The following is a 25,656-nucleotide window of genomic DNA, read 5'->3' as shown; positions in this document are numbered from 1 at the left end:
CTGTGTCAACAGCAGCAGGAAGGGTATCCCCCGCGGGAACTACGGCTTCCAGCAAAGGAACCCAGCACCCCCTCCACCCAGAGCCTGGGGAAGGAGAGCACAAGGCAAACACACACCCTAACTTATCTCCCCAAAGCCAGGGTGCAAGGGAGCCCACATGACGGCCGTGATGGCCATAATGGTCTACCTCCCGGGCACCGAGCATGATGCATCAGATTGGGCAAACACCAAGTTATTGTGAGCCAGCCCTCTCCTCATCACGTCTTGGATGTCTCTGTCCTTCCACATAAGGGCAGGAAGGATCCACCGAATTTACTGCCAGGCCAGGGCTCCGCTCAGTCACTAACACACAGTAAGTCACTCTTACTAGCTCTCATTATGATACTAGTTGAAATAATATCATTGTGGAGGTAGGACTCAGTTACTGTATAACACATTAAGTAGAGGGCTTATCCCTTTAAAATATGAACATGGATCTCCATCCTTGTTCTATGAGCCTGATGCTCCAAAAATACCCACCTCAGAATATCAGCTCAGATTCAGATCAGTTTAAATCTCATTAAAGCCATAAATCGTTCCCAATGCTAATGAATTTCCCCAATTTGATTAGATGAACATAGTTGATTCCATTTGGGAAATAATAAAAGCTTAAATATTTCAACCCAACATGAATATGTCTACTCTTAATTTCTACTAAAGCCATTATACAAAGGTCACTTGGAATTACCACGCATTTCAGGAATTGTACTGTCACCGAGGAGACTTCTCAGTCAAGAGAAGAGAAACAAAACAAAACAAATCAACAACAAAAAGACTGCCTTTCTCAAACCTCTCCAGTAACTACAGTGCATGCTAAGCAGACTAATGCCCACTTGTGCAAATACCATACCTGCTGTAGATGTTCCTATAATAAAATACAAGGAAGGGAAGAGGTAATAACAGGCCCAGAAGAAAGCAATTCCATCTCCTGACTTGTAGATGTTTACCAAATTAACTTTCATGTGGTTCAAAAGTTAAAATCTCAACATAGCAACTCCTAAGAACAATATAGGAATATTTAACTCATAAAAAATTTAAACAGCATAGAACTAGAGAGAGTAACAAGTAAGTTCTCCTTCATACTAACAATCAACCAAGTCCTACTCTCATCCCCATGAGAAACCTCCATTAATAGTTTGGTGCAATTCCTACAAGACTGCTTCCTGTATTTTAACATATATGTGTTACATTAAAACATTCATGGGTCACTGAATACACGGCTTTCTGTAAATAATTTTCACTTAATAGATGGACATACTACCATGTCAGTCCATACAGAGCTACCTTATTTATTGTAAAAGTTGCACAGTATTCCTAGTATAAATAGGTTTTTAGTTTATTTAAGCCACTCCCCAATTGCTAGGTACTTAGGTTAATTTCAGTTTTTCTACTGACTTCACTTATTTTCATTAGTTGTTCACAATACACACAGCTCATCTCCCCCACCACCCACCCTGCCCCCCATTTACAATGAGCTCATTGTTTTATAGTTTTGCTGACTTCTACTTAAGTTAATTTTCTGTTGAATCAGTGCCATGATGTAGCATGGGCTAAATCGTTTATGTGTGTTTTTTTTAACTGGCCATACATTCTGATTCCTTCTATTAAGAGGTGGGGTCTGTGTCCTATCCTCTTGAATCTGGGCAGGCATGCAGTGGCTCTGACCAATAGAAGTGGGCAGAAGCGATGCTGTCCAACTTCTGAAGCTGGGTGGTACAAGTCCACGCAGTCTCCTCTCTGTCTCGTGGAAGCCTCTCTCGTGGAAGCGAGCCACCATGCTCGGAGCAGCGCAAGCCACATGAAGAGTCTACACATGGGTGCTGAGTCCAGTCCTGGAGTCATCCCAACCCAGGTATCACAGATGTGAAGGAAGAAGCTTCCAGACAGTTGTGGCCCCCAAAAGGCTGAGGCCTTCACTGAGGCTTATTGACTGGTCTAGCAAACGGAGCTGGGACAAGACATCCCCATGGTTCTCTGTCCCAATTCCCAACTCAGAGAGTCTATAACAATGATAAGATGGTGGTAGGTTTATTCTATAAAGTTTTGGGGTGATCTGTTATTGAGAACTATATAAATAAGTCAGTGTAATATAGGTCTGCCTGCCTAACTCAGGTGGGGTGACCATTCTCGTAACCCAAATCTTGTTATTCTATTACTGTTTGCTGTAAAGACAAGTCTAAAGACACTGAGATCTGAATTAAGATCTCTAACTACTCTTTAAATCACTGTAACTCTCCTATCCCCATATATAAACTAGAGAAAATTACGCTCTATTCCTGGAGAGATGCTAGAAAAAACTAAAAAATGTGTTAAAACCCTATACAATCAAAATAGTCTGTGTATGTGTGTGTGACAGAGAGAGAGAAAGAGCATTCATTCAGCTGGAGAAAACATATTCAGATGCAAATCCCCAATAAACTTGGGGTTTAAGGTTTACTTTGGATCTCTGGACTTCTGGCGAGCAAAAGAACTCAATTCAGTTCTCCCACAAAGACTTTCACAGATTGGCATTCTAGTTTTGAAAAATTACAAACAGCACAAATTTACTTTAACACCCTTCATCAGAAATATTAACCGATTTTAACGTGACATCAAATAACATATTTTTTATTTAAAAAATAAAAACAGATACAGAAGGGAATAAAAACTAGAAAGACAAATGCCTAAATGCTCTCACAATGGTTATACTTGGGCAATGAGATTCAAGGTTATTTTGCCTTTTTCTTTGTTTCAGGTTTTGTTGCTAGGATAATTACTTCTATAATTCTCTAAGTTGGTTTAATAAGCAATGTAAAGACAATGCTGTAGACCTGCTGACTGATAGCTAAAGTCCACTCCTGACACAGAACAGTGGGTGGCCTGGGTTCTATACCTTCCTTTGCATCCATCACCACTCTGAGATGCTTTACTCACTTCCTACAGGACTCAATACCACCTCCCACTCCCACTCCTGGTACTAGCAGACCTGCAGAAACAATGGTCTCAAGATAACCAGAGCAGCGCCAACTGCCTGTCACATCACCCCATGCCCTGGGAGAGCCTCCCAGGCCAGGAGAGCGTGTGCCTGGCTGCCCGTCCTCCCTGGAGAGCTGAGCACCTGGGAAGTGGGGTCCAAGCCCTTCTGAGGGGCTACTCTCCTGTGAGACTCTCTCTGCTCACGCCAAACCCACCCAGGGAGCCAGCCGACGGCGTCGTCTACCCTGGTCGCACCTGCTGCCTTTCTGGAGCTGGCTTGCTCCTCCAGTGCCAATTCAGGGGGTGCAGCCATCTGTCCTGGGCCGTCCTGTTAAACCGCTTCTCGCAGCATCAGGTGAGAGTCTGGGAGCACGGGCCCTCCTGCTGCCGACAGCCTGCAAGGCTGCAGACTGGCTCTGCCAATCCCATCCCTCAGCAGAAAGGCCTGTGGCAGCAGACTGCCAAACTCTTAGACTGCCCCCGCTCAGATGTTCCGGCATCCTCCTGGAGCTATCCGCCGATTCTGCTTTAACTGTCAAGAGCCGGTGCTCATTAGAGCCTCACTGCTCCATGTGTGGGCTACGGACCAGTCACTCAGGCATCCCCTGGGAGACTGTCCGACATCCGGAGTCTCAGGTCCCACCCGGCCCGCCTGACTCCCAGCCTTAGACGACGAACGAGGAACGTGCACTGCAAAGTGAGAGAAGGGCTGAGGCCGAGAACCCGCATGAAAAATGTAACTGCTTTTGTCAGGATGAAAATCTGCTACACTAGATGGTAGAAATTTGGGGGGAAAAATGTTTTAAATGGTGGGGAAAAAAAGCATAATCTCATTTCCCGCAAAAGGACCTCATTATTCACAGACTCTTGAAAGAGGAGGTGAGGGAGCTCAGCTCACTTTACTTCAGAGCCAAATCCCGGAGCATGAAAGTGAGGCTAGTTCATTTTTAAATCACCACCCACTGCCACAAATGCTAATTGGGCCAGTAAGTGGTATTATAAGAGCTTAAGGTGGGATTTCAGCCAGAACAAAACACAGCAACACAAAAAAGAAACGTCTAGAAAACAGTCCTAGTGTTTTTCCTATGGCAGTGATTCTCAACAGGGGACACCTGGCAATGTCTGGAGACCCGTCGGATTGTCACCAGGGACGGGGGACAGTCCTGGCAGCTGGTGGGTCAGAGAGGCCGCTGAACATCCTACAATGCACAGAAACAGCTCTCCTCATCTAAGAATGGTCCAGCCCAGAAGTACTGAGGCTAGAAACACTGACCTATGGGATTTTCTACAGCAGGGGTGCCCCACCTCTGGGATCTAATGCCTGCTGACCTGAGGTGGAGGCGATGTCATAATAATAAAAATAAAGTGCACAGGAAAGGTAATGTGCTTGAATCATCCTGAAACCCTCCCCTCCCACCCTGTCCCCACCCCCACCACCATCGGTGGAAAAACTGTCTTCCATGAAACCTGTCCCTGGTGGCAAAAAGGTTGGGGACTGCTGATCTGGAGTGTTGCTTCCTCTCCCCTCTTGCTACCCCATCATCTACTCCTCACCTCATCAAGAAACCCACTCTCCAGTCAAAGGCCTGCACCCCCCTCGCTCAGAGGTTTTCCACCCTGGGCTCTGAGAGGAGCCGGCCATTGAGTGTGTGACAGCCGGGGACGGGGAGCCGGGCCCCACGCTTTCAGCTTTCAGGGCCCTACTCTTCCCCTGCTCATTAGCCATGCAGCCCCGGCCTGAGATCATCTATTATAAAATCACAGGCTGTGAGAGCGGGAAGGGGCTTAGTGGGCCTCTGGTCCAGCTCCCCCGTGTCTTAAAGGGTCTGCGTCCCAGACGAGTCGGCACACAGACTGATTCCTTTATAACACAGAGGAAAAAGGAGCCGGGACTCACAGAGAATGCAAAGAAAAGAAACAATGGCAGGGACCCCAGCGTTTGAAGTGCCCCGAGCCACTGTTGAATGGCAGGGCTCTATTTTTAGCTCAACTTTCCTGAAAAGGCTCCCTGCTTCCCCTTTTCTTGAATGCCCCGGCATCCTCTCCAACAGTTTTTGGCTTCCCGTCTCCTCCAAAGGTTGCTGCGAAGACTCTGTCTAGGAAAGAGAAGTTCATTTCACAGAACAGATCAAGAGCCACCCTACTGGCCAGGGAACCATCCATCCTGGATTGCCCAGAAATGGCCCAGCTGACATGGGAGGCTTTGGCATAATAACTGGAATCCTCCCCCCGAACAATAAAGGTGTCTAGGTTTGGGTGATGAATTACACTGTAACCTTTCTTCTGGGGCATGCTATTCCCAGGGAGAACAAAGCTCCAGGCCTGGCATGCTTCTACAGAACACAGTAAGGCACAGACCTGAAAGTGAAGCTCATGCACAATTATGTCTAATTTGGCTCTCACTGGTGATGCGCCAGCTGACCAAAATTCTGCCCACTGGACACAACCGCATGCCGATGAAGGGAAACCCAGAACTGGGCATCCACGCTCTCATCTTATGACTCAAGGGTCTTAAGCACAAGGTTATTGGCACAGACCATGGGAAAACCTGCTCTCAACTGACCCATGAAGGGAGTTACACAACAATTTCCAATTCGGACTCAGTCCACCCTCCAGCTCCTGATACCAGCACACGCGAAGATGTCCTACTTCCGTGTGGAACACGAGCCCTGATCCCACGAGGTCTAAATGCTTGGCTGGAGCCCCACGGGATCGGGGAAAAGGCGCAGAGAAGCCAGGCCAGCCAGGCGCTTCCCCGGCAATTCATTCTCTGACACCAACAGCTTCTACCCCGGAGGGTGTTATCCCAAGTCAGTGAAGTCCAGCCGGGGAAGAACTTCTTATCTCGCAGTCAAGAGTAATATGAAAACTAACATGGTGGGGGGGGGTCCCTCCCCCCATTTTTAATGACTACAGAGTCGCTCTAGGAAAAAATGAAGACCACAGAGCGGGAAACAGTGCCAGCTAAAACAACTGTTAACAACGTGATGTGTTTCCTTCCCATGTTATCCCCCATAGGCATTAAGTTCTAACTTCCCTATCATGTATCCTGCCTACTCACTTTATTTTATAAGCATTTCTCCACATCACTTAAAACTGGTATATTTTAGGTTGTCTGTGGTTCTCCAATGATATTAACAGCTGTCTGCTATTCAGACTTCAAAAGTTTATGTGTAACAGAAGGTAGTAAATTAAGGCGATGGGGAAGAAAAAGAAAACTGAAGCAGTAAAATTTTAATGAAGAATCCATCTCCCAAAATTGTCTTGGTCACCAGGGTTATGAGATTCAAGTCTCTCCTGGAATTCTGCTGGAATCAGTCAACAGGCTTGCTCCGAGTCAGTATAAACTTCAGATGGGTCAAATACAGGGGATGAAAGAGTAAGGCGGGCATGGGCTCGGAGTCACCGGAGACGAGAAGGGATGCTGGGGAGAAAGAGGCAGAAACGGTCCCACTGCCGGTACCTCTTCAGCATCTAAGAATTCTTGACTTCCTCGCTGTCAAGACATCCATCGCTCTGCTCTCCTCCCTCTCACCAGCTCCGCACACATGCGATGAGGCATACCACTCCAAGGGGGTGTATTCCCCCTCTTCTGGAATGCTCCTTTTCCCACCCACTGAGCTCTCTATGCAAAGTGCTTTGCATTTGCCATCCCATTCTCTTCTCATGATGCCATCAGATGGGGACCACTATTTCACTACTCCATTCTGCAGACAGCTAGCTGGTGGTGAGAGATAGTGTCAGGGCTCTGAGACACTGCACCATGTCCCCCATCAGAAGGTCACCTATCTGAGGGCAGAGCCCAGCCCAAGAGGCTCATTTATCAAATGAACACTTCAGTTGCATCTTGCTTTCTTCCTAAAAGGACTTGAGCAGGTTAACAAAAACAGTTACGTTGGGGTGGGGTGGGGAATGTATAAATACCAAGAAATGAAGTCAGGTAAGGGAAAAATAAAAGCAGACAAGAATGATGAAGGCAGAGGGGTATAAATAAAAAGCAATGTATACGCCCTTCACAAAGTCTACAGATAAGCTCCAAAGTTATACTTCTGACCTTTTATCGGTCAAAGCAGAAAGGAAGTGGATATCCATAAACTTATTATGGATTTATGTCAGAAAGTCTCATAGCCACAGAAATTATGCTGGAAGCGATGTATGTTTCAGCCATCCAGCCTGATCAAAGGATTCCTAAATGAGCCTATTTTCTACTTACCTGTTGGCTAAACCTGCAGGCATGGCAAAGTAAACACAACAGAAACATCTCTAAGAAGAACCACACACTAACCAGTTCTCTTACTCAGAAGGCACTGAGTAGTCACTGAAAGAGGGTTTAAGTTGTCATTATGAGGTGCTTGTTCCTAAGCCGTGTGGTGATACACTGCCATCTGTCTCTCACTGGAGAGGGCCCATCCCAGCACCACCACCTTCTGATGCTTCAAATCCTTTCCTGGATCTCTGCTTCTTCTGCACTTTTCCTTCTTTCATCTGTTTTCATGATGACGTCTCAGTTTTGGTGATGACCAAGCATGGACTTAATAATTAATAGGCACCAGCCAACCCCCCTAACCCACTGCCTCTTCTGGCCACGCACTTCACTGTGTTTTGTTTGTTTTGTGTTTTTGGCCATGCCTTATGGCTCGTGGGATCTTAGTTCCCTGAGCAGGGATTGAATTCAGGACCACAGCAGTGAAAGCTCCAAATCCTAACCACTTGAACCCCAGGGAATTTCCTACCCATCTCTGTTCATGACTAGCCTAAGGAGCTGTGCTAAAAAACTCAGATGTGTGAAATTCTTCCTTTGCCCAAATGTAATGGCTATATCGGGTTGAGCAGTTGAACAGTATCCTCCCAAAATTCATTTCTGCCCAGAATCTCACAATGTGAACTTCTTTGGAAACAGGATCTTTGCAGATGCAATAAATTAAAATGAGGTCACAATAGAATAGGGTGGCCCCTAATCCAATGACTGAAAAGAAAAGACACCCCAGCATAACACCACATGATAATGGAAGCAGAGACTGGACTGATACACCTAAAAGCCAAGGAACTCTAAGGCCTGTTGGCAGCAAGCAGCACCTAGGAAGAGGCAAGGAAGGACTGTCCAGCAGAGCCTTCCGAGAGAGTGCAGCCCAGCCACCACCTTGATTTTAGACTTCTAGCCTAGAGAATTACAACAATAAATGTCTGTTGTGCTAAGCTGCAGTTGTGCTAATTCGTCACAAAAGGAAACTAGTACAATGGTGAAAATGCTTTACCCAGAAGATATAGTACCAAGTATGCAAAACTGACCTTTTAACGTGTACCCACAGGTCCAGGAGGCCCAGAGCCTGGGGTCACACTGCCTAGGTTCAAATCCTGACTCTGCCACTCACTATCTGTGGGCGCTTGGGCAACTTGCTTAACCTCTCTACCTCAGTGTTCCCACCTATAATATGGGGATAATATCAGCAACCTCAGAGAGTTGTCATGAGGATTAAATTGGGTGATTCACAGAAAGTGCTCGAGTCGCGCCTGACACCTATAAGCACCCCATGTATTTGTTATTTTTAGCGTCATTAGAGGTTAAGACTAAAAAAGGTAGAAATTGGCCACTTAGAACTGTACACAACACCCACGTCTCATGGTCCTGTCCCCTTATCCCAGGCACAAAAAACCACGGGAGATGTCTCTCTCAGGGCTGTGCACGGCAACCAGAGACCAGGGTTAAAATTAGGATCTTCCACTGAAATAAGACTGTCCAAGTTTCAATCTTTCCAGGCTAATCTGCAGAGCCAACATGTTCTCTTGTTAAATAATCCTAAGAACTCCACAAATGATACTCAGCACACATTCCAAACTAATCACTGGAAGACAGCAACCTGGTTACACAGAGGTAGACTCCTTGTAAGGCTCAGCTCATCTCCAGCCAGAGAGCAGAGAGAGGACCAGTCTCCCAAAAGAGCCGGCTGTCTAGGCCTGGCTCCACCTAAGCCAGAATCCTCCCGAAGACTTTCTTACTCTGCATCCCATGGCCCTAGCAGTGTATAAACATGACTGACACTAGCCCTTAGGGAACGGCTTCCCCTTACTTTCAGCCCATACTTGTTCTAGAGCCCTCATGCTTCCAGGTTCCTGCCACCTCCCACTCTGGGTAAAATCACCAAGTTAGAAGCCGCTGTCTGCTAGCCACAAGACAGCCAAATGGAGACGCCAAGTCTAGTACAATAGTCATAACTCATTTAAAAAATGCCAGCATTCCAGATAATACTTGCAAGGATGATTGCAATTATTTAAATAACATGATTGAAATTGATAAGAAATGTTACATTAATTGCTTGCACTGAACGAGCCCCTTCTCGGCACCAGACACAGAATTTTTATGTAGATTAACTCATTCAAGTCTGACCATTATTATTACCCCCATTTTACAGTTGAACAGCATGAATCAGGGAAGTTATGACTTTGCCCCAGGTCACACAGCTAATACAGGTGATCCTTGAACAACATGGCTTTCAGGACATCAACCCTCTGCACCTGAAAAATCATATATAACTCACAGTCGGCCCTTCTGTATCCATGGATGCAACTCACCAAGGACAGTGTACTGCTGCGACGTTTACTATTTGAAAACGTCCGGGTACAAGTGGACCAGACAGTTCAACCTGTGCTGTTCGAGGGTTAATGGTATTTGGAGGAGCCAGGTTAACAAAATAAAACAATATTCTATTTTAAAAATCCTACATATCCCAGAGAGGCAACCAGTTATCCACTACTTACAGAGCTCAAAGGCAGCCTCTTGTCTATGGACTAACACTATTTAAATTATCAATCAAAAACTACACTCTCTTAAAAGTTATACAAAACGTAAATGAAATACTACACGCAAACCCTTGTCCTGCATTCCACTTGAGGTTGCAAAGAAATAAATCCTGCCCCAGCCAGACGCTGGTCTTTATCCCCTATGGAGACGACATGGACCCACAACTGCTCTCGTGGTGGTGATCTGGACAGGAGCTGAGAGGCCTGCATTCCAGCTGAGCACTCCCTTGAACGCGAAGATACGTGACCCTGCTGAGGCTTCCTCCACACTTAACCAAAAAGTGAGAGACGTGGGGCAGTCCCCCTAAAATTTAAACACAGCAGTGCCACGTGTTCCAGCAATCCCATTACTGGGTACACACACGAAGGACGTGAAAGCCGGGACTCAAACAGACACTGGTACACCTGTGTTCATGGCAGCATCATTCACAAGAGCCAAAAGCTGGAAACCACTCAACTCCCCATCGACAGATGAACAGACTAAACACAACTCGGATGAGTCTTGAGGACAATGAGCGAAGTGGAGCAAGTCAGCTGCCAAAGGAAACAGACTGCATGACTGCACTTACATGGAGTGTCCAGGGCAGTCAAAACCAGAGAGAGAGAGGTGAGCTCCAGGCAACGGGAGGCGACGGGATGAGAGAGTTACTGTTTAACGGGGACAGGTGTCGGCTTGAGAAGATGAAAAAGTTCTGGGGAAGGTTACTCAAAAATGTGAATACATTTACCACTGAACTTACACTTAAAAACGGTATGTTTTAGCTTGTGTATTTTACGGGAAACACATAGACACAGAAAGGGGTATTAATTAATTAAATGAGTTTCAAATCTTGGTTGCACCCTGGAATCTCCTGTGGAGATCTTTTAAAATATCTTCATCATCAGGAGTAAGAGGGTAGACACAGCGGACCTCTGATGCACCGGGGGGGCAACACTGATACTCATGAAGCATTCATGCCAGGAAATGCACCTGTGCTTCTTAGGGGAGTCAACAGAAGCACAGAGCCAGCATGGGCAAGGCTGGTGGGGATGGATGGGGTGTGGGGATCACAGTCAAAGGAAACAAACACGGGAAACTTCACCGGACCCTGGATCCACTCCCATCCCCCGACTTCCCCTCAAAAAAGGCTATTAAGTTCAGTTGAGGAAAATCTTCAAGTAGAATTTAAAAGTGGATGGTGGACTTGAAGGCATGAGGAGGGGGTTGTGGAAGAGAATATTCTTGTTGTTGGCCTGTGATAGGGGTGAGGTATTTAGGGCTAAGCTGTCAGATTGCAGATGCAATAGTGTGGGGAGATGTGGATAGCTGGTGAAGCCAAGGGAAAGAGATGGACTTTCTAAACATTGTTCTCTGTGGTTTTAAGGGTTCAAAGATTTTTTAAATAAAAAATAAAAATATCTATGCTCTACCCCAAAACAAACAGCATATCTGGGGCACAGGATTCAGAGAAAGAGTGTTTTCTTTGTGAAAACACTCCCCTGGAGATTATAATGGGCAGTGAGGTTGACAACTAGGAATTAGACAAACTCTAAACTGAGATGTGATACAGCATGTATAACAATCAAAAGATGTGCAATTAACCTAAGAGGGTGCCCCACTGCTGATACCGAGCGGCCCTGGGAGATTTCTTCACTCCCAAATGAGCCCAGCGGCCCTGCCTTCCACTCTTCCTTCATAGGGTGGAGTTAGTTGCTCAGTTGTGTCCGACTCTGCGACCCCATGGACTGCAGCCCACCAGGGTCCTCTGTCCATGGGATCCTCCAGGTGAGAAGCTGGAGTGGGCCGCCCTTCTCATTCTCACCCTTGCCCTCAGTTTCTCTCCCCAAAGGCAACTTCTAAAAAAATGTTTGCATAATCTTCCAGAGGTATTCACGAGTACATAGGTTAAGTCTATCTTCCTGTTTGGTTGCTGGATCTTGTTTGTTCTACAGATCAAAGGTACACATTTGCAGAGATTTCAAAACTACTTCATAGAAGCACACTATAAGCTCCATTTCTTTCTCAGAATTCACTAGTCAAATGTGAAAAGTTACAATCGGAGCCTGCTTTGAAGAATAACACGTCAGCACAATCCTCCAAACTGTAGGTCGATTCAAACTGACAACAGCGTATAGTCTATTGCAGAACAGAGGAGGAAAGTGCTGAAACTGTCCCCAGAAGCAATGCAAAGCAAGCAAAGGATTCTTGTGTCCCCGGTTCTCATGGACAGGTAACTGTCTCTTTATACATTCTCTTTAAATGAATGTTTTTTGCTTTGGAAAATAAACCTCATTAGCAGAAAAAAACTAAGAGCCTACTGGTATCGGCCGTGTAATGATCATTTCGCAGAAAAACCTTCTAAGAGTTCAGTATGAGCAAGGCTTTGGATTGATATGGGGCGGGGAGCAGAGTTTAGGGAGTGGGTGAAAGGAGAACTCATATTCCGTGAAGCTGACGATGTGACTAACTTCTCACCCCAACCCTGTGAAACCTGCCTGGTCAGCCCCGGGCTGAGGCAAAGAATGTGGAAGTGATGGACATAGCCAAGGACCCAGGGAGGAAGCAGTCAAGTCTGGCTAATGCTGAATCAAAAGGGTTAATATGAGACATTGGTATGGGAAAAAAAGAAAAACTGGTAGAAGAAAGCAGGGAAACCAGAATGAATGAGCAATCTGACTATGGGGACACAAGAAACAGCCAAGATTCTCTACATCCAATGCATTCTCTACATCCATAACACTCCAGTTATGCCCATAGGTTGAGCTTCACCAAGATTCTCTACATCCAATGCATTCTCTACATCCATAACACTCCAGTTATGCCCATAGGTTGAGCTTCACCAAGATTCTCTACATCCAATGCACTCTCTACATCCATAACACTCCAGTTATGCCCATAGGTTGAGCTTCACCAAGATTCTCTACATCCAATGCATTCTCTACATCCATAACACTCCAGTTATGCCCATAGGTTGAGCTTCACCAAGATTCTCTACATCCAACGCATTCTCTACATCCATAACACTCCAGTTATGCCCATAGGGTGAGCTTCACTTCAACTTTAGGCCCATGAATCTAAAGCTTCATTATTCTTCGAGAGGCAGTAAGACCTAAGGGATGTCCAATGAACCAGCGTACTTCCTCCTCCTCTTCCTCAACCCCTCTTCTAAATCCCCACAGCACTAGGTTGACCAGAAGTTTGGAGGACCCTCTCACTGAAGTCAGATTCCACAATGTGAACTAGGCATAAAGATGAATACTTATTTCAAGCAGTTCCTTCCCATCTCAATAGTATCACGAATGCTTGGGCTCTGCAACCCGCAGCAATGATCAGCTCAACCCTGATCGGGATAACAGGATGCCGAGCAGCTGCAGAGCGACAATCCCTCACTCGGGTATGCTAGTGTCAATTTCACAACCACTTTTAAGATGACCAAAAAATGCAGCGCAAAAATCCAACCCATCATCCAACTTTATTTGTTAACATTCAACAATAGAGCATGTTAGGTTTGCTTTTGTTTGCTTGTTTTTACAAAAGTATACACGAAGAAGAATTTGGTCTCCAAATTGACAGACCCACTCCATCTCCACAGAGATAACTATTTCCCGTGAGTATATACATTCAAGAAAGCACAGGATGTTTGCATTAATTATATGTAAATTTTTTAAAATGTGCATGGAGCCAAGATTTTAAATCCATTTTCTGTTAACTTGAGATGAGGGCAATGAGGTGGGAAGGCAGGCAAGAGGCAGCTGAGATGAGGGCAATACCCTTCCCCTGACATTCAAGTGCTGATGCCATGGAGACACATTCTGAAAGAGTATTAAATCATTTAACCCTCTGAGCACGCACTTTCCCATCGGCACTTTACCAGAGAGGAAACGGAGGCACAGAGAAATTAAAGTAACTTGCCCAGGTTCCACAGAGGGTGAAGGCAAGTCTAAACTCAACATTAAACACTTGCCTGGCAGTCAAATTCTTGAGATTACCTTTAATTTAACTAAAGATAAAAAGAAACAAGTTCCTCATTCAGACCAGCAATACAATGAAGCAAAACCTGTAATAACAGCAAATATAGTCTGAGTGTCTTCCTAGGTACCAGGGTTCCAGGTTACCACTTAGGTACTAAACCTAAGCATTACTTAAGTATTTTAAAGATCTGCTGCTTCAATAACATGTAAATCAAGTCCATTTATAAGAAGATGACTAAGGAATTGCCTTAGCATTATGTAAGACTGAGTTCACAATAAGGCAATAAAATAAGTGAAGCAAAATTATTAGGAACTATTATTCTACCTTAAAAAGGTTGAGGGCAAAAGAAGGGGGCGGCAGAGGATGAGATGGTGGGACAGCATCACCGACTCAATGAACGCGAAATTGAGCAAACTTGGAGAGACAGTGGAGGGCAGGAGCCTGGCATGCTGCAGTCCACGAGGCCACAGAGAGTCAGACGTGACTTAGTGACTGAACACCACCACATATACCTTAATTTGCAAAAAAATTTAAAAAAAGATATAACAGTGTCTTTCTTTAGAGATTCAGGAGGAACAGGAAAAGGCGAACAATTAAAAGTCGTCCTCTTTGGGGATCCTAAGCAAAAAAATCAGAGGACTGTTCTATCTTTAATCAAGAGCAAAAAAACAGACCAATAGTTTCCCGTAATGTGGGCACGGTCTGAATGCACTAATTCCTATCAAACAGTATCTCTGCTAACATACTCAACTGACCTCAAAGTTGTGAATGAATGAAAAACACCTTTAAGTTGCCGTGGAGGGGAAAAAAAACAAGAAGAAGATATCTTCCAAACCTTACTGTCCAGCCCCACCCACCCCTACAAGGATTACAGTCCAGAAAGGCCAGGGCTGAGACCTTCCTATTACACAAACAGGTTATCCAGCTCACTCAGCCTTCCCGCGGCTCCAGAGAGCACCACCTACCCCTAGGAATCTCTGGGGAGTTGACGTCACTTAATCCCTAGTCAGTGGAGATTTGGGACTTTATCGTCTAAATCACATTTGTTTCCCAGAAGGGAGAAAAGCCATCTTTAAGCCATACTGAAACAGATCCTATATAGTAAACACAAACCTGGACAGAAATCAATGCCAGGGTTTGTATGCGGTGCTTGTGTGTGCTCAAAATCAAACACACACAAGGAATACTGTAAATAAAGTGTTCAGTAACATGCTCATGTGTTTCTACTTACTTGACAAAAACCTGCCAGCCCTGTGGAAAGGGTAATCTGTGTATTAGGAATGCTTTTCCACCCTTGCATTGCAGCACCACAGCATCTGAAGTTGTATCAGGAGTGCCTGGAGGGCTTGCGGAAAACAACTTACAAGGTCTGGGTGGGGAAGGGCCTGCAGCTTTCCAGCAGGTTCTCAGGGGAGCTCTGCGGTCAGTGCAGGAAAACCACTGCACTGACTCCACAAACAGGCATCAGTGCCTGCGGGCACCTTGGAAAGAAGGGCCACGCACCACTCAGGACTGTAAGATCAGGCGGCAGTCCAGGGAGAGCGGGGTCAAATGGAAGGGCCTGCTGATGAGCTGGAGACCCAGCATTTGCCACTTTTAACCAAGCTGAGATGTTCATCTTGTGGATGCCCTAAATCTCCAGTGAAATTTGATAAGAAAAATCATCATTAAGTCATGGGAGTATGAGTTGTATGAATTGGGGAAAGGTGGAAGAAGCCCCACCCCCTAGATAATCTGGTTGTCAAGGTCCTAGCCTGCTATAAATACATTCTCTCTTTAAAACAAACAAACAAACAAACCTGTTTTCAGAGAACTCCGAGAATCTGCCTTGTGAAATGGTTTAGAGTGAGCTGTCTACCGGCTGGAATCTCTTGGGCACCAGCGAGGCTCCAGATCTACCTCTCTTTGGGTTCCTCGGATGCCATCAGTTCCAGAGCCATCATCAGGGTTTACATCCAGCCTATCCTAAGTTAGCTGTTGTCCCTGGGGGCTCAGAGGTTAAAGTGTCTGCCTCCAATTCGGAGGACCCAGGTTCGGGTTCGATCCCTGGGTCGGGAAGATCCCCTGGAGAAGGAAATGGCAACCCACTCCAGTATTTTTGCCTGGAGAATCCCATGGATGGAGGAGCCTGGTAGGCTACAGTCCATGGGGTCGCAAAGAGTCGGACACAACTGAGCGACTTCACCATCACTATCCTAAGTGAAACTATGTGACAAACCTGACCAGTAAAAATAGAAGCGTGATGAATGGGCCTCTCTGAGCAATGAGAGAGAGGGCAGCAATGAGAGAGAGGGCACCCCCCCAACACATACAAGAACACACACACGCCCCCAAACTTCACCCATCCTCTTGCTGCTCCAGGCCCTGTGCATTCCAACCACACCCACCTTCACACCACCCCCCACTTCACCAGGTCACCTGCCAATAAAATCTAATGAAAAGTTAAAAAAAAAAAAAAGGCCTCTCAAAGAACAAAACGATTCTTCAGGGAGAGACTAGATTGAGCTGCTATCCTCAAGACAGCACTAACAGTCTTTTGCTGCCTACAGATAAAGGATTCTATGATAAATTCCCCTCTGCCACCCCTCCCTCCACAGGACTTATCCACACCACCGAAACACCATCCCCACCAAACAGCCACACAGACACACTGGAATGCCTTTCCATTATCCTGCGGACCTCCCTCAAGGTTGTGGTCACACCCTTCATGAGGCATCCCATTTCCCCATCCAAATCCCTCACTTGTGTCTTCACTTCCATGGAATTTGGAAGTACACCAATAAAAGTATAGGCATTATTCTTCAACTCCCAGACTCTTACAAAGTGTAAAGCTGTAACCATTTTCCTTCATCCCCAATGTGTGGTACGTGTCAGGTACTCAATTATTGAAATCACCGCTATATGTTTATTTTAGTACTATGTGCCAGGGCTGCACACTCTTGAGAGAGTCCCTTGGACTGCAAGGAGATCCACCCAGTCCATCCTAAAGGAGATCAGTCCTGGGTGTTCATTGGAAGGACTGATGCTGAAGCTGAAACTCCAATACTTCGGTCACCTGATGAGAAGAGCCGACTCACTGGAAAAGACCCTGATGCTGGTAAAGATTGAAGGCGGGAGGAGAAGGGGACGACAGAGGATGAGATGGTTGGAGGGCATCACCGACTCAATGGGCATGAGTTTGAGCAAGCTTTGGGAGTTGGTGATGGACAGGGAAGCCTGGCGTGCTGCAGTCCATGGCGTCGCAAAGAGTCAGACGCAACTGAACTGAACTGGCAGGAACCACATTGGCCACTGTCACAGGAATGTAAAACATCATCCTTCAAGGTATAGGAGAAAGCCCCAAGGCTATTCAGGCAGTTAATGGCCAAGTCAGGATTTAAACTCACATCTACTCAATACCAAACCTTGTGCCACTTCGCTGACATTGTTCTGCCTTTTAAGGGAGAAAAACAAAATGGAATGGTAAAGTGAAAAAGCACCAGCTCATTGGTCAGTCAACCCACTACAAACTTCTGTCTGATGTCTCATCAACCCTAGGCTTTAATGCATGGCCAGTACGTGTAATATCCCCTGGAGAAGGGCATGGCAACCCACTCCAGTATTCTTGCCTGGAGAATCCCATGGACAGAGGAGCCTGGCGGGCTACAGTTCATGGGGTTGCAAAGAGTTGGACATGACTGAGTGACTAACACAGAACATGTAATAAAGTGTGTTTTACAAATTATCCTATTTGGAATCATCGGACCATACCATTATATTACAGAAAAGCCTTTCTTTCATTTCAGTGCCTCACGATGAGAAGGGATGTCTCTACATATACATAAAATGGTTGGATGGAGCCAGGATATATGCTATAAAAAGCCCATGTATTCTTTGATGCTTTTCCTTGGAGGGATAAAAGAGTAAAATAAACTAGAGAGAATCCTGTCCACCTACTTTTAAAAGAGCACGCTATCCAAATGGCCACAGGTTTCTGCAGTTTGATAAAATCAGGACAAACACCTGAAACAGACAGAAAGGAAGGACACCTCCTTTGATGAGTCAGAGAAGGCAAATTGGCAACAGCTGGTGAGAAAGACTGATGGGTCTGACAGCATCAGCTTCCAACCCCCCCTCCGCCAGCCCCTGTCACCGGTTAGCCGTGCGGATTTGAGACACTGTCATGGGCTTCAGCTTAGGGAAAACCACTGGTCCTCTCGGAGGTAATAACAAGGAAATGGTGACAATAGCACATGAAACACACAATACTTGGTAACTTCACCAACTTCAGTTCCACACCACGTGCTGAAGTGCCTACCCTGGAAGGCTTACCTGACTCAGATTAGAAGTGGGATGGCCTTTCTTTCTCTTTTGGGTGCCATGTAGACTTGGTAGGCACTAGATCCGGTGGTATACTAACCTTGTAAAGAAAATGAGCTGTTGAAAAGCTTATATCGTGGGAAGGTGAGGGGCAAAAGCAAACGAATGGCTCCCTCGAGAAAAAAGGGGTTGCTAACGCCTGAAACAACGCTAAGTTCTCCAACAAACTGGGTATTACGAGCTTAAATGCTCCCAAACAAGTCATTTGGGCTGAGGACATATGTGATTAAAGTTAAAATGCTAAAAGAACACTTTAGCTGGTGACCTGAAAGCACCTTTTGAAAAGCTTAACCACAACATTAGTGCATGTAGGAGGAACTTGATTTTTTGTCTGTTACAGACTGCATCTCAGGGCAACACTGCATACACCCCTCCTCCATCTTCAAAGAAAAACACAGACTGTTAGAACCAAGCTGCCCTAAACACAGGTGTGAATACACACCTGTTTTACACACCTGAGATTAACAGTTCAGAACTTAACTTTCTAGCACTGGGAAAGCAGTAAGAGGCTTAGTGCTAACCACCGAAACACACCAGTCACCAGGTGATTTGGAAATCTCATTATGCAGACAAGAGCATCAAACACTAAAAGTACCAGCCAGAACCTTCCCCTGCAACACACACACAAACACACCCATGCTGGGCTTATGTTACACTTCTTTAACAGAAACAAAGAGTGAAACACTGATCATTTACAACATTTCTCGTGATTTTGCAGAGGGTAGAAAACCACAGTTCCTGGCACAGACACATTAATTACTGACCCACAGGAGGCACTTAAATTTTGACTGGATCATCAGTGATGAGCAAAATCATGTTACTCACAAGGCCCCTCTTTGCTATCTCTGGTCTTTTAAGCTGTCAAATAACTGGAAAACTTTTGACAGATCATGGTGGCAGCGTGTTCAGCAAATACATCATAGTTTGTTGCGAGAGCATGGAAGTTATTTGCAAATCATTACCTAAGCATAAGTTCCACTTACATTTAATTTTGACTGTAGAAAGACTCTCTGGCTGTAATATAATGCTCTCCTCACGTCTGAATTAGTATAGCGGCTTCGCCTTTCCCCTGTTTCCAGATCAACTCTACAGAATTGATTAGGGAGCTAATACTCCAGCTTTGTTCTGTAGTGATGTCTTAAAGGGCTTTCCTGGTAGTTCTGTGGCAAAGAATCCTCCTGCCAATGTAGGAAACTCAGCTTCTATCCCTGAGTCAAGAAGATTCCCTGGAGAAGGAAATGGCAACCCACTTCAGTATTCCTCCCTGGGAAATCCCATGGACAGAGGAGCCTGGTGGGCTACATCCAAGGGGTTGAAAAAGAGCTGGACATGACTTAGCAACTAAACACCATCTCAGAAAATAACTTCACAGGTTGCCAAAGGACGTGGTCAATGTGGAGGCAGCAAGGATCAAACAGAAGTCTATTTAGTTTTAATTCAGTGCGCCAATGCGCAAATCAGGAAGACATGAGCAATCTCGCATGTCAGAAATCTGAGAAGGGAACCTTGAAGAAGAACTCATTGAGAAATCCCTCAAGAACAACACACGATGTGGTGTTTCACAGACCCTCAGCCTGGTAGAGAAGACAGACACCATAACAGCCCTGAACTGAGCTAATTTACTTTGTACAAGAATTACTGAAATAAATGTCAATTCAAGGGGAGGAGAGATGGCAGAACATCAGCCCAGACCTAAAACAAATGTAACAGCTTAATTCAAATACCAAAAAGCTGTTTTTAAATGTTTTACTAGGAATATGCAGCATTGGAATTGAAATTACTACAATATATATAGGATGTATATATTGAGAATATATATATATATCCCAATAGGGAGTCTGCTTATCTTTAAATGTTGGGGATGAACCCTGCTTGGTATAGTTTGAGATTTCATTGAACCCATAACTCACCAAACCCACAAACAAGAAAAAGCACTGCCCTATACTACAACACAGCAAATACAATCCTGTAGTCTCTGGTCTTTCTGTGTTGACAGAAGGCCCAGAAAGCCAGAAACCATATATTCCAATACATTATGCCATCCCCTTTTGCATGGATAGTTGACATTAGATAGTATCTATTAACACTAAGGTGCATCCCACAAGACATCATTTTTAAAATAAACTATGAACATCCTCACACATACAGGAATTTAGATCTTGCATCATTTTATATAAATGATGCTATGACTAAAAATATTTGTGAGGACAGACAGAACAGACTTATGGTTGCCAAGGGGAAGGGAGGGTGGGGGAGGAATGGAATGAGAGTTGAGGATTAGCAGATGCAAATTATCATATATATATATATATGGATAAACAACAAGGCTGCATAGCACAGGGAACTATATTCAATATCCGGTGATAAGCCATAATGAAAAGGAATACAAAAAAGAATGTATGTATATAAATAAATCACTTTGCTGTACAGTGGAAATTCACATTGTAAATCAACTGTATTTAATAAATATATATATATACACATATATTTGTGAAGCCACTTTTCCATTTGTTTGTCCACTAGGAAAACTATCTCATTGCTTTGTGATTGCCCATCCCCCAGCTTGAACAATTACTTCCTTCAGTTTGAATGTGATGAGGGGAGAACCCAAAAGTACAGCCCCAAACAGTATTTGACCAGCACTAGTATTGCTGGATTAAGTACATGGACTATCCTGAATGAAGGAACATAGCAACATAATAAGTTCCCTTTTAGTTACATCGTGTGTGTCAAAAGCATTCAGGCTCTGTTCTGTAAGTGTTATTTGTCCTCATACAGAATAGAAAAGCCTGTTTGCTTTTCTAACTTCTCCATGAAAGAGAACATCTGAAATACACGATGTGTATGATACAAACCTTCCCCAGTGGCAGGCATCCGCCTGCCAATGCAGGAGACACAAAAGACTCGGGTTTGATCCCTGGGTCAGGAAGATCCCCTGGAGGAAGAAATGGCAATCCATTGAGTATCCTTGACTGGAGAACCCCTTGGACAGAGCAGCCTGCCGGGTTACAGCCCATGGGGTCGCAAAGAGTCGGACTCAACCGAGCACACAGATACATTATACACACACCACCTTCAGCTCTAGAACTACTTTGGAGGAAAATGGTGGTAACAGCAAATGACCTCCTTTAACAAGACACTCAACTCAAACAGTGCCATTTAGTTCAGGAGATCTCTAAATGTAGCTGTTGATCTGGGGTTTCATTTGGCTGATGTTGTACCTTTTAAACGAAATAATGATTTTTAATGCAATAAAAAGAATCCATGAACATATACCATTTATGAATCTGGCATCAAAATCATAGAAGTGTTCATTTTAAGGACATAATAGGCTATTGTGTTAAAGCCTTAAGAGTTCAGGGTGGTCATAAAGTCTGGAAATTCGCAACTATTTTCCATTTTTTACTATGTCAGGTGACCAAGGAATGCCTTCCTGGGGAGAAGGATTCCAAATAGATGGCACACCACTCATTACATCAAGCTCAAAAGTAAAGTTAGATGAGAATTTCCAAAGAAAGTGGCTACACAGAATGCTTTTCACACTTGCGGGATCTCAACCTACTTGACAGCCATGTCTAGGAGCACTCTAAAACCACAGGTGCATTTAGTGAAAACCAAGCTCAATCACAGATGCTCATGCAGGGAAATGGGTGGAAATTGATGCATTGTGCTCTTCTAAGTTTGCCCGGCACACTCAACTAGTGAGGCACAACACATCAAACAGATCATGGTTTAAGACATGACATCAAACCCCCTTTTTCAATGCATACTCGCCTAGTTTCCACCCGTTGTGACCATCTTATAATCTGACACAATGAAGCTGCCAGACTCTCTGGGTGCTTGACATATCCAGGATTTTCACCAATGTGACGATGCCTGACATCCCTCTGGATGAACACATCCCAGCTCAAGGAACTCTGCCCTCTGAGTGGTTTAGCAAAGTGCAAACTCAGGCTGCAAAGGGCAGGCCTGGGGTTAAGAGTTAAATGCATTTCCCTAGAGGACACAGGCTGTAGCTGACGCCTCGCTGGCTGACACAGAAAAGGTCACCTGGGAAAACTTCTCATCTCTGATGTTCCCTTGGAAGGCCCACGAGGACAGAAGCCAGGGTGAGCAGATTGACTACTACCTTTTTATGAGGCAAGCCTGTGGCCCTCACAAGTCAGAACCACAAAACATAACCTTGCAGCAGGAATCACCACCTTAACCCAAACCTGCTACCTCCCTGCCATCAAGGCCAGCCCGGGCAAAAGATTAACCTGTGATCTGTGACCATGGGTTCACTGACAGGGCCAACTTTGTTGAGAAAGAGGGAATGCGCCAACTTTCTGTTTGTTTTAAAGGAAATACTTCCTGGCACATGTTTGGTAAAGACTCTGAACTCTGCACATGAAGCCACGTGGTTGGATCTAATCTGGCTCTATCCACTTAACGATCGGCCAAAGCAACGTCCTTCTGAGGGTAGCCCCTGGCGGGTAATCGGCAGGGTCTCATTCAAGTCACGCGGCTCCCACCGGATCCCAAGGAGCCCAGCGCCGCGTCCTGTCGGCGCTGCAACCCTCCCGTGCGCCGCACAGTCCCCGCAGGGCCCAGGGGAGGCGGGGGACGGGAAGGAGGGGGGCGGTGGGAGGAACTGGACCGGAGGTGCCCCTTTCAGCTGCAGCAGGAAAGGACTCCCAGCTCCGGCGGCCCAGGTGAAGCTCGAGGGAGCCGCGTAGGGAGATGCCAGCCCTTCCAGGAACGCCGACGCTGCCACTAGCAGAATGCGCGGGCACACTGCTTACGGAGCCCACCTGTAGCCACAACAAGCAAACTTTCCTCCCCTTCTGAGTTGGAAGAATCGGGTCCCTAACGCCACCCCCTGGCCCGAGCCAGCAATACGGCTGGGAGCTCCGCGGGATCCTCACCTGATACCCCTAAACCCCCAACTCGGTGTGTTTCAGGGCGCAGACCCAGTTCTGCCTAGCGCCACGGTGGGGTGTGCAGGGGGGGAGGGACTGGGGTGTCAGCTGGGTATTATGAATTTGTGGGGAGAGCCGGAGGACGCCGCTCACTAGCCTTTGCAACTCCAACTCCCAACTTTGCCAGCCACCCAGCCGCTGCCCTCCTGTTCCTCTGCGGCGCGCACTCGGCTCCCCCGGCTTCTCCAAGCCTTCCTTGAAGGAGAAAGCCCCCGCCCCCCAAAGTCAGCGGATTCCCGCGCGCCCGGCGGACTTACAGCCATAGCGAGGTCTCTGCAGGGACGGCTGGTCCTCGTGGGCCATCCTGCGAAACTCTGGGGGCCCGCCCGGGGCGCGCCCCCCGCGGCTCCCCTCGCTGGCCAGGCTCGCCGCTCCGCGCCCCGCCGGCGCGCTTGTATCCGGCTTCTGGCTGTGCCCTCCTGGCCGCCGCGATAGGCGCCCCGCTCGCTCGGTGCGCCCTCGTCAGCGCCCGCAGCCGCCGCCGCGCGCTGACACCCGGGCAAAAGTGAACTCTCCTCCCCCGCTCGCTCTGGGCCGCCGCCGCCGCCTCCCGGGCAGGTTTCCTTTCTCCCTCCAGCCCTGCCCCGTTATCCACGGCGGTGGGAGCGCGCGCCGCGGCGCAGCGACCTCTATCGCCCGCGGGGCGCAGCGCCCGGGCGCCTGGGCCCGCCCCCGTCCGGCCCCGGGCTCGGAGGAGGGGGCTGCGCGGCTCCTGGGCCGGGATCCCCTGCAGCTGGGGCCCGCGGCCGCCCCGCCTGCTTTTTCACTTATGGAGCCTTAAGAGGGTGGAAGTGAACCTCCGCGGAACAGAGCAAGAAAAACCGCAGAAGATACAGCCAGCCCCAGCCGTCCGGGGTGTTGCTCAGTTACAGAGGGACAAACAGCGTGGTTCCTTTTCCTCTGGGGAGATTGCGCCTTGACATTTTTTTGTTTTTTTTTCGCTGCAAACGTTGTTTCTGTGACTCCTTTTCTATAAAATACAGGGTTCCCCTTTCATGACCAGAAACTGAGAGTGTGTGTCTGCTGGAGGGACAAGATAAACACTCCCCGAGCAACCACTCAAAACACCATCCTGGGCTCGCCTTCGGCCCGCTCCCCGCCCCCAAGTACAGAACTGTGGCCCAGCCCAGCTGGGGTCGACGCCGCAAAAACCTTTTCCGGCTAAGCTTTTAAGGAAATTAAACTGCATGTGGCAGTTTTTAAAGTTTTTTTTTTTTTTTTTTTTTAATGCAGTCACCTCTAGCTGTTTTTCTTGTGTTTTTCTCTGTGTCTCAGAGTGATAAGATTTGGAGGCATGTGGGACTCTTCTATACTGGTGACCTCACGTGCTTGTCAAAAGTGGAATGTATGGGTGACCAGATGGCTGGTCAAATAAAACAACCCAGGTGGGGATATGAGATGATTTTATTGGAGAAAAGGTGGCATAGTGACACTAAGTCTGCGTAGATCGGGGTGGCCAGCTGGCTTCCGACTCACTCCGGAGCTATAGTCCTTCTCACACTCGTGGAAACTCAGATCCCTGGGCCCCATCCTCAGAGCTTCCAGTTCAGTTGGGTCTGGAACGGGGCTCAAGAATCTGCATTTCTAACACGCTGCCCTGTGATGATAGAAAAAAAGCACAAGGGATCTCAGTTGGATTCAGGGGAATGTGTTTTGATGAAAGAGCAAGGGCATTCTATCCCTCTCCCCCCACCCCCAACCCCCACTGGAGTCATGAGACTCTCAGCGGGTTAGAATGGGTTGAGTGGGAGGTTTCTCCCTAAAAAGCAGAGGCCTCTTCTTATAAGAGCAATTCACAGGTGAAATAATCACATTTTGAGGCACAGCACCCTGTCAGCGTTCAGCGAGACAGGGGCATGTTCAAGGGGAATTTCCTGTGTTTCTGGACATACTGAATTGGATATTTAAAGTTCATTTCATCTCAATGATTCCATGTATTAAGTACTAACAACTAAGCCCTTACTCACACATTATCAATTTTCAGAATGAGTGTATGATTTAGGACCCAAATAAATGAGTAGTCTGTGTATTTAAAGGTTTCCCTGGTGGCTCAGATGGTAAAGAATCTGCCTGCAGTGCGGGAGACCTGGGTTCGATCCCTGGATTGGAAGATCCCCTGGAGGAGGGCATAGCAACCTACTCCTGTATTCTCACTTGGAGAGTCCACATGGACAGAGGAACCTGGCAGGCTACAGTCCATGGGGTTGCAAAGAGTCAGGCATGACTAAGGGACTCTTTTTTTTTTTAAATGTATTTAGAGGTAGGAGGAAAATCACTGTAAACCAGAATGGTCAAGGATGATAGCATTTGAACATATGGTTTGAGGTGGACCTTGAAAAAATGGGTAAGAGTTGGATGCAGAATGTCCAGTTCTGAAGGACAGGCAAGAACAAGGGAGAATAGGGGTGGTACCTGAGGCTGGCTGAGGGTGGGAGCTTTGAAGCTGGTTTCAGATCATGGAGGACACCGAAGGTGGGCAAAGAGGACGGTATTATCATAGAAGCATTTGAGAGCTCAAAGTTTTAGGGCATGGGGGCAGCATGAAGCAATAGAACTTAGGGAACAGGAATCTTGCAGCACATGGGTGGATGG

General features: G+C 46.5%; 1 protein-coding gene across 2 annotated transcripts in view; it reads right to left on the bottom strand.

Annotated features, from left to right (window-relative positions):
* The window catches only part of IQGAP2 (IQ motif containing GTPase activating protein 2), a 296,977-nt gene extending 273,547 nt beyond the window's left edge, over positions 1-23,430 (bottom strand). For both annotated transcript variants that reach the window (XM_070468567.1, XM_070468568.1), the window contains exon 1: positions 23,322-23,430. In XM_070468567.1, coding sequence (XP_070324668.1) covers positions 23,322-23,367 — 46 coding nt within the window. In that variant the 5' untranslated portion in view covers positions 23,368-23,430. The remainder of the gene's footprint in view (positions 1-23,321) is intronic.
* Positions 23,431-25,656: the final 2,226 nt, after the last annotated feature.

Source organism: Odocoileus virginianus, chromosome 6 (genome assembly GCF_023699985.2).
Source record: "Odocoileus virginianus isolate 20LAN1187 ecotype Illinois chromosome 6, Ovbor_1.2, whole genome shotgun sequence".
Lineage (NCBI taxonomy): Eukaryota > Metazoa > Chordata > Mammalia > Artiodactyla > Cervidae > Odocoileus > Odocoileus virginianus.
The sequence above is the reverse complement of the archived record's forward strand: the minus strand, read 5'-3'. Positions and strand labels throughout refer to the sequence as shown.